Source organism: Terrapene carolina, unplaced genomic scaffold (assembly GCF_002925995.2).
Source record: "Terrapene carolina triunguis isolate 2854851 unplaced genomic scaffold, T_m_triunguis-2.0 Scaffold210, whole genome shotgun sequence".
In the NCBI taxonomy this organism is placed as follows: domain Eukaryota; kingdom Metazoa; phylum Chordata; order Testudines; family Emydidae; genus Terrapene; species Terrapene triunguis.
The window spans coordinates 39,180,310-39,189,604 of record NW_020664561.1 but is presented as its reverse complement, the minus strand read 5'-3'; the positions used below and the strand labels follow the sequence as shown (position 1 = coordinate 39,189,604).

Here is a 9,295-nt window from a genome sequence, read left to right as displayed (position 1 = left end):
TCAAACATTAATTTTAGCAAACATAAAGCAATGTAGCAGTTTTGAAATTATTTTTATAAACATTAGAAAGCAGAACAATATTAATATTCCTATAAAATAAGACCACAGACAATGTTTGTGCAGCTCCTTGCATTGATGTGGAACCCCAGGGAAGCTGAACATATGTCCAGTCTTGAAAAGGAGGCACTACCAAGTTACCTTTTTTCACTCTGCATAATGGAAAGAGAAACAAGATTGTTCAATCAGATTCCTTTTCCAGTTAGTTTTGCTTTTGGTTATCATGTACAGCTTACTGCAGAGAATGTTGAGGTTACTACAAATGAAGCTTTGCAGTCAGAATCAGGGCCGGCTCTAGGCACCAGCCAAACAAGCTGGTGCTTGGGGCGGCACATTTTTAGGGGCGGCATGGCCGGCGCCAGAATGCCGCCCCTAAAAATGTGCCGCGGGCCGCCCTAGCTCACCTCCGCTGTTGCTGCCTGGGAGGGAGGGGGAGATCCCGAGCGGCCGCGGCGCGCGAAACAGCTGTTTCGCACGCCGCTGCTCCCCCTCCCTCCCAGGCTTGAGAGCGCTGCGGCCGCTCGGAGTCTCCCCCTCCCTCCCAGGCTCTCAAACCTGGGAGGGGTGGGGCGGCCAAAATTGTTTTTGCCTTGGGCGGCAAAAATTCTAGAGCCGGCCCTGGTCAGAATACAGTAACTCCTTGCTTAACATTGTAGTTATGTTCCTGAAAAATGCGACTTTAAGCGAAACTATGTTAGGCGAATCCAATTTCCCCATAAGAATTAATGTAAATCAGGGGTGGAGGGGGGTTAGGTTCCAGGGAAATTTTTTTCACCAGACAAAAAGCTATATATTATATAGATATACACATAGTATACACTTTAAACAAACAATTTAATACTGTTCACAGCTATGATGATTGTGAAGCTTGGTTGAGATGGTGAAGTTAGAAAGTGGAAGAGGGAGGGCTATTTTCCAGGGAATGCCTTGCTGCTAAATGATGAACTAGCACTGGGCTGAGCCCTCAAGGGTTAACGCGTTGTTAATGTAGCCTCTCATCAAGGCAGCACAAACAGGAGGGAGGAGAGACAGCATAGCAGACAAAGACAGACCCAAACCTTGTGTGTGGGGGAGAGAGAGAGATGCACACTGCCCCTTTAAGTAAGCTGACCCACTCTTAAGTGCATTGTCTTTTTATGTGGATCAGGAAGTTGAGGCAGCAGCTGCTGCCCCAAGCTCTCTCTGTCTCTCTCCCTCCGTGTCCCCTCCCTGCTCTATATGGAGAAGAGGTGAGCGGGGTGCAGGAGCAGGGGGGAGGGGGACACCCTGACATTAGCCCCCCCCCCTGCGGCCCCTCCCTCCCTCACAGCAAGCAGGAGTCTCTGGGAGCAGCTCCAAGGCAGAGGGCAGGAGCAGCACATGGCAGTGGGGGGAGGGACAGCTGAACTGCCGATTGATAACCCGTTGATAGCCTGCTGGGCGGCTGCAGCACAGGGAACTTAGGAGAGCGGGGAGCTGATGGGGGGGCTGCCGGTCCACCCTGGTTCCAAGCCCCCACCAGCTAGCTGCAATGGGCTGCTCTTCCTGCAAGCAGTGGACAAAGCAAGTGGCTGCCAAACGACGTTAGAAGGGAGCATTGCACAACTTTAAACGAGCATGTTCCCTAATTGATCAGCAACGAAACAACGTTAACCAGGACAACTTTAAGTGAGGAGTTACTGTACTTTTAGTCTGGTTATGTTAAATTGTAAACTTGCTAGGGATTTAATTACCTAGCCACGTTTCCTTCCCTGAAAATGCCCAACCTGAACGGGGTTGTCAGATGAGTACATATTCTAACATTGGAGATGGAGGTGAAAACACTAAATTAGTTCAGGGGTTAGAACAAGACCCAGACCACTAGTGTGCAATTTTCTTTAACTGGAAGACTAAAATGGCTGTTGGTTGCCTAGACTTAAATATCTGCTTGTGATGGGCACCAGGTTTGTAAGTGAGGACTGAGGTGTAATAATAAAGCTGTTTGGGAAAGCATACCTGTCTCTGGATCCAGACAAAGGTGCTGTGTGCTCTTTTATGAGCACGAAATTTCCCCATGTTAAAACTAAAATCTTATTATGGTGACTTAAACACCAGTTGAAATGAATAGTATGTTTTAATTTATTTCAGTAAGAATTTGAAATCTCAAACTATGAACTTGCAAATTCAAATGCACATTTGCTAGCTTTCAAAGGTATCTTCATTTCATTTAAAACTATTTTTCGGTGACATTAGTAGGGCTTAGTTGCTGAAGACTGAGTAAAGTGTCAGTCTTCAAAAAGCTTATACATAAAATAAAATCTAATTAGATAAAGGCTAACATTACACGTGGCTGTTTGTGCTGACCAGACTAGTATTGCTAATCTAGCTCTCTTTAACCAATAGTTTACCGAAGAAAAACTTGGTCAAGCAGAGAAGACTGAACTGGATGCTCACTTGGAGAACCTCCTCAGCAAAGCAGAATGTACTAAACTGTGGACAGAAAAAATTATGAAACAGACAGAAGTTTTATTGCAGCCAAACCCAAGTAAGAAACATGTTGGGTTTTTCATCGATACTTTAGTGCTAACAAGCTTGTCTATTTGTGTGTGTGTATTTGGCAGAGTCACTGCTGCATGTTTATACACACTGCAGTTCATTGTTCCTGTTTAAAACGTCTTACATGTACAAGATGTACAATGCTTTTTTGATACAATGCAACAAATGCAAATCTTAATTCCAATGCAAAGACTTGACTGCATAAAACGGCAGCTGGAATCTATAACAGAACAACGATTGCGTGTGGGTTGTCTCAAAACATCTTGAGATCTGACAGGATCCGAGCCTATTTAAGCTATGCAGGGTCTGTCTTCATCAGTACTAAGATGAGAGAATTCCTCCTAGCCCAAAGGAAAACAAAATGCTAGGGAAGATACGTTGATTATTTAATAGGTGTCACTTTTCCCTCAGTCTGTATTGTGTTGCTTCTCCACCATTGTATTAGGGGCATGATGCTGCTTGATATTTTTCTTTGAGAATAGGAACTGGGGTTCTGATCACTTGTCATGTTACCTTTAGTGACTCTTTACAAAAAAAGAGTTTTGATTAGACCTTGGTGAACAATGCCAGCATACTTCTGAGTTTTGTAACAAATCTGTTCTGGCCATGCTAATTGCCCTTCTGGTTTGTTTTTCACAAATATTTGAGTGGTGGTTTACTGGGGAAATGTTCACAAAACTTCAAGTTTTCTTATTTATTTGTGGAAACCAAAAGTGCTTGTGTTCTTATTCAGTTGGAAAATAAACAAGATCATCATCCTTAGCTGATAAGTCACACACAAGCAACAGAGCTCAAACGTCAAATATTGGCAGTAAATCCTTAAAGTGAATATATTCAAATCTGCTCACAGAATAAGGCTAAATTCATCAACTAAGCTTTTCATTGCAAACTATTGGCTTTACTCCAAGTTGTAAACCTAATATCCTAGCCAATTTCTACTTGAATGATTTTCTTGAGTTACATTCTATCTGAATTCCCCCTATAGTTTCAACTGATTATAATCTTCATTTCCTCTTTTAGATTTTTTTTTTATTAGTGGGTCATATGATTCTCATTAACTAACATGTATTAAAATGTATAAACTGTTTTTAATGTCTTTTGGGGTGGGTTGATGTAAACCACAGTTTTTCTTTTTTTGTTTGTTAAATCATCATTTAATCATCAAGCAGGAAACCTTGATTTAAATACTTTACTTTAAATTTGTACTCTTCAGTTATTTTCCTAAAGACAGGTTGATTCTCGTTGGTTGGTAACGATTAAAACATTGATTTTTTTTTTTTCAATTAAATATAGCCTTTACGCTAAATTTGGTGCTTTTTCCTAACCAGAGAAAACAATATCTAGAAACATTTAAGCAACTATATAGCTTTGCATACATTTATTCATAATCTTAACATTTACATTTTTAAGTTAAAATTGACTAATGCCTTAATTTGCTAGACTAACTTTTACTCATTTACATTGAGCTATATTTGGATACAAATTGGAATTCAATTAAAAATGCACAAACCAATTTTAAAACTGTTTTATGTAACAAAAAACATCTTAAATGTGCTGGACAAAGTTTATCAAACCTGTTTTCATTTGACACTGGCCTAATAAACAAACAAAGTAAGTATTATCCGTAGTTATTCTATTGACCTGATTGTGTATGGTCACTGTTCTTCAGAATTTCAGTACTACTAGATCTCATCTGCACACACCTCGTTTTTATTTAGAGATTGGAGAGAAGAAAAACTTTCCTGCTTTTTTTTTCTTTTCAATTTTCAGTTGGCTTCTCAACTCTGAATTAACTAGGCATTGAATTGAACTAATTGAATAAATTGAAAAGAAAATATTCTCTCTGCACCTACAAAAGTGGCTACTGCCATCAAAAGCTGGTTTAGCACTTTAACAGACTCTGGTTCCAGGTGCTCAGCCAGTGACTTCCACCAGTTCAGTGACTCCAAAAATTTCACAGCAGAAGTGGTATACTGCCTCAATATTTTTATTTCATTTAAATAATTGTAATAGATTATACTGAGTTTAGGCCTTAATATATTTGAAATTATGGCAACCTACACTTTTTTTTTTAAGGGAGTGCATTAAACAAATCAAATTTCTTTTTTATTTAAAAAGTTGATTTTTATCCACCCTGCTTAAGGTTCCATCTTAATGCACAGTACCATGTACAATTATAACAAGAACCCCTTGATTTTTTTTCAACTTTATGATTTAGTCTGCAACTGCTGATCTTAAAGTAATAGAAAAGCTGTGTCAAAGTCTCTGTTCATCTGGAAACTGTTCTATACGCTTGGGTTAACTCTTCAGTGTGATAGGCATAACCCAGACTTTACTCTCTTTAATTGCATGAGAAGTACCCAGATCTGTACAAAAATACAGCTTGCATGCATTTCCCTGGCTCACCACTCCAGAGCATTCTTTGGGCTAGGGTCAGAGTTATCTGTGGGTTTCCATATTCCTCCTGCAGTGCATGGCTTGTTTTCCTAATGGTGGAGCACTTTAACCTTGGTTGGTCCTGCAGCTGTACCAGGTCTCCCTGCTACAAAAACATCCCAATCTTTTCCCTTCTCCTGCCCAAAACTTCCTGTGTGGCTGAGAGTCTTCCCCGACCCACAATGCCTCAGAGGTTTCAAAGGTTAGTGTCGCCACGTTGGTTTCTGTTCAGCTGTTCCAAATCCCAGCTCGCTGTTGAGGAGTTTGGAGAACTAGTTTTCCCCAACTTCAGCCAACCTCAACATACCCATTGTGTGGTCAAAGTACAGTTACTAAGGGTAACTGCTTTCCATTTTCCCTAGCTTGGTGGGTACACAAGCACTGTCCGCCCATGGTGGATTCCATTTTTACAAAGAGATATTCAGTGATACAGCAGTTTTCACAACTTCATAGTACCTACTAGAAATCATAAATTGTAGGCTGTCCACATCTTCACAGTATTCCATGGGAAGCTGGACCTAAACTCTGTTGCAAGATACCTGGATTCTGTGACATTCTGGTGTGGCAAACTGGAAATCCTGTAAGATTCTCTTCAATTAAAAGATGGGTGTTTTTGATTAATTCAGCATGAAATTAAGTGTTACAACTGGTACTGTTCCGATAAAAAAATCAATTTTATGGTGTTCCACACTTAGTTTGATATGCCAGTTAGGTTCTAGAAAGCAACTATGCTTTAATACAAATCAAAGGTAAAGCTGAGTGTTTTGGCAGCTGCATAAAGAGGTGAGTGGGGCTCATGGTATCCAGGAGGGAGTAAGGCAGTTTAGGTTTGTGGAACAAGCACATTAGCTGCATACGTCTACTAAAATGAGCAGCAGTGAAATAGTTGACAATATTGATGCAAACTGTCATCTTCGGGTTTCGGTCTTCACCTGTTGAGGTGAGTGTATCAGTTCATGCCTCTCAGAGCTATTGTTTCAAGCTGTTTATATACTCAGACCTCCAACTTAAGCTTGCTTCACATCTTCAAAGTTTTCCTGACGTCCCGAAAAATAGATACAATTCTCTTAAGTGAATGGTGCTGAAATGGAGCACACTTGTTGCAAGAGGTGGATTCCAGAGTAAATTCTGCAGCAGCTGGACACACAGGCCTTGAATAAAAATATAATTAAAAGCCGAATTCTATGAAACCACATGAATAGAATGGCCTATAACAAAAATGCTAGCTCCATTCTCTTCTTTGGGGAAGAGGAGAAGTAGATGCTGCAGAGGGTTAAGTTCTTTGCTTCCTACAGCTATAGGATGGTTGCAGGGAATTTGACCTCTGTAGATGAACGGCTGATAAACTAATGGTATTGGAAAAGATGTGACTGCCCAAGCTGAGTAACTTTCCCTCCCCTTTCGCCCTCTTCTCTCCCCTCTTTCTTCCTCTTCCCCTCCCTCCCCCCCCCCCCCTTTGAAATGGTAGGGATTCAGATATGTAGGGGAGGGTTTGAGTGTATTTGGCAACAAGTCACATTGATCACAGTTGGTAGCTGGAACTAATGTTCCCCTACTCCTAAAAGTAAGCAACACTTCCTTACTTCCCCTTCTATTGAGTTGCTGGAGGAGCTGTGCATTCACAATGCTTGGAAATGAGACAAGTCTCACATAACTCCTTCACCAGTGGTTAACCTCACTCTAATGCTGACGGACGGAATGTGGGGCCCTTATTCCACGGGCTGGTCTCTTTCCCTTGTCCTTGGAACTGCTGCTAGGAGCAGAGAAGCAGTAATGCTGGAGGCAACAGCTTCAGGTTCCCCTTCTGAGCTCAGTTGGGCCATATATTTGGCAGGAGTGCTATGGGAGGCTGGCTTGACTTTAAGTCTAGGATTCAAGTCTAGGTTCCAATGCAGTATCTGATCTCTCTTGATCAGCAAACTTAAGGGCCTGAAACATGTGTCTAACCACTTAAAATCTAAACTCTCTGGTTCACTCAGACTGTAAATAATACAATTACAGTGCTTTGAGCCTCTGTCCTGAAATAATACAGGAAATAAAGTTAAACACTTACATAATTTGGGTTTCTGATTTTAAAATAGAAAAAAGTAAAGTAAACAGCCAATAAAATGTCTCACTAAACGTTTAAAGAGAAATCTGAGTCATTAACTGCAGGCTGGGTGTAAACAATGAATGGATGGCAATATCTCAATTATGCTGGCAAAACCTTATTTTCAGCTCTCTGAATTGTATTCAGTTTTGATCTAATCTGAAAATACTCAGTTCATATTAGCTATCCCTCTTCAGCTTAATCTGCCTTTCTCTAAAACAGTAGATTAAGTTATTTTAATGCTTTCTGCATAAATGCTTTATTTGGTACCTTTAAGACATTTATATCTTCTCTCCACCATCCAAGCACAGCCATTTTTTCCTATGAGTAATGGAACTAAAAGCTCTGCTATAGAAGGATGCTGGATTCTAAGTAGTATTAATGGATATGTAAACAGGGTGAACGGATTTGTTTATGCTACAGTTAAAGGGTACAAGCAACCACTAATGTAGAGAAAGTGTACTTGGTGCTATACAATAGTCCTTACCCCAAAATGCTAATCTAGCTCACCAGAAACTTGTGGCAGATGTATGACAAGTGCATGACCGTTTCAGTGGTAAGCATAAGTGCTCTTTTATGAAATTAGAAATGGGCCAAAGTTACAAAACTCAGATCGTGACGCTAGCCAAGTCAAAGTTTGAGGTGTATTCACATCCAAGGCTCAGTGTCAAACTGATCTCTAGCACATTAAAGAGATTGAAATATTAAAGAAATGAAAGCTGAAGAGAGCATAACTTGTGTGGCTTCTAGACTTCGTGTCTCTTTTTTTAAAAAAAAAAAAAAAAAAAAAAAAAAAAAGTCCTTCATACTCAACATATTTACTCCCTACCTGTAGTCATATCTACTACTGACTCTAGAGGCAGAGTTTTTACTAAGTATTCTTGGAAACAGACATCAGTGTGGCTATAGGGAAGAAGGCTGTGTTCTGTTCCTGGTGAATTCAGAACTGCTTACTGAGGCCATGTCTACCTTAGAGAGCTTACACCGGCACAGCTGTACTTATGCAGATGCGCCGCTGTAAGATCTCCCATGTAGTAGCTCTATGCTGATGGGAGAGAGCTCTCCCATCGATTATAATTAAACCACCCCCAACAAGCGGCAATAGCTATGTCTGCAGGAGAGCATCTCCCACCAACATAGTGCTGTCCACACCAGTGCTTCTGTTGGTGTAATTTATGTCACTCAGGGGTGTTGTTTTTTTCACACCCCTGAGCAACATAAGTTATAAAGTGCTAGGCTATGTCTACGCTAGCTTACAGATGAAATCAGTCGAAACTGCAACTGCATTTAATGACAATTCAATGACAATGTGGCTCAAGTGTTACTGGGGGATAATGTGGCCTGCACAACCTCTAATACTGGTGATGTGTAAGAAGGTATGAATTAGCTTTATTACACGAGCCTATATTGAATTTTCATGGATAATACTAGAAATACTTGTAAACAGAGCAGATGGATATTTAGACTAACATATCACGATTGGTGACAATCACTTTATCCGATTTCCTCAATTACCTAATACTTTGATATTCTGTGAATGAATTAGTAAGTTGCTTTTCTATGAGTGAACATTTTTTTAAATACTCTTTGATTTACAGTAATTGCACTTCAAATTAGCAAATAACACTTTTTTTTAGATGCTAGAATAGAAGAATTTGTCTACGAGAAGCTGGACCGCAAAGCACCAAGTCGTATGAATAACCCAGAACTACTAGGCCAGTATATGATTGATGCAGGGAATGAGTTTGGCCCAGGAACAGCATACGGTAAGTTTGAGCTAAGGAGATGACTCAAATTTCAAAAAATGACTGCACAAATTTATGTATTCAGTGTACATCTTTGAGAATATTAAAGCTCTGAAGTCTTAATCCAAAATGAAGATGAGGGTAGCATTAGTTATAGCTGCGGTTGGAACCCTAACTCTACCCCCCTAGTGGATGCATAACTTTACTACCTGAATAGATAGCTCACATTTTGTTTCCCTATGAATGTCTAGTCACAAGGGAAAAATGCAGTTCCTGTCTTTTGAATACGGTTATTTTTTTTGAAAAAAAAAAAAATGAAATACATATGTGCGCAGAGTAGAAATTGCTGTTGGAAACAACTAAATTCTTGTTTAAAATCTCAGTGCAGTTTCATAGCCCTGACTCTCTCTTTTTTTTTTTTTATTTTTAAACTACCGTATATACTTGTTCATAA

General features: G+C 40.0%; 1 protein-coding gene across 1 annotated transcript in view; it reads left to right on the top strand.

The window, feature by feature from the left end:
* The first annotated feature begins 2,422 nt into the window (after positions 1-2,422).
* The window catches only part of LOC113407237 (endophilin-B1), a 29,655-nt gene continuing 22,782 nt past the window's right edge, over positions 2,423-9,295 (top strand). The window contains exons 1-2 of the mRNA XM_026655513.2: positions 2,423-2,560; positions 8,734-8,862. Of these exons, the coding sequence (XP_026511298.1) occupies positions 2,524-2,560; positions 8,734-8,862 (166 nt within the window). The 5' untranslated portion in view covers positions 2,423-2,523. The remainder of the gene's footprint in view (positions 2,561-8,733; positions 8,863-9,295) is intronic.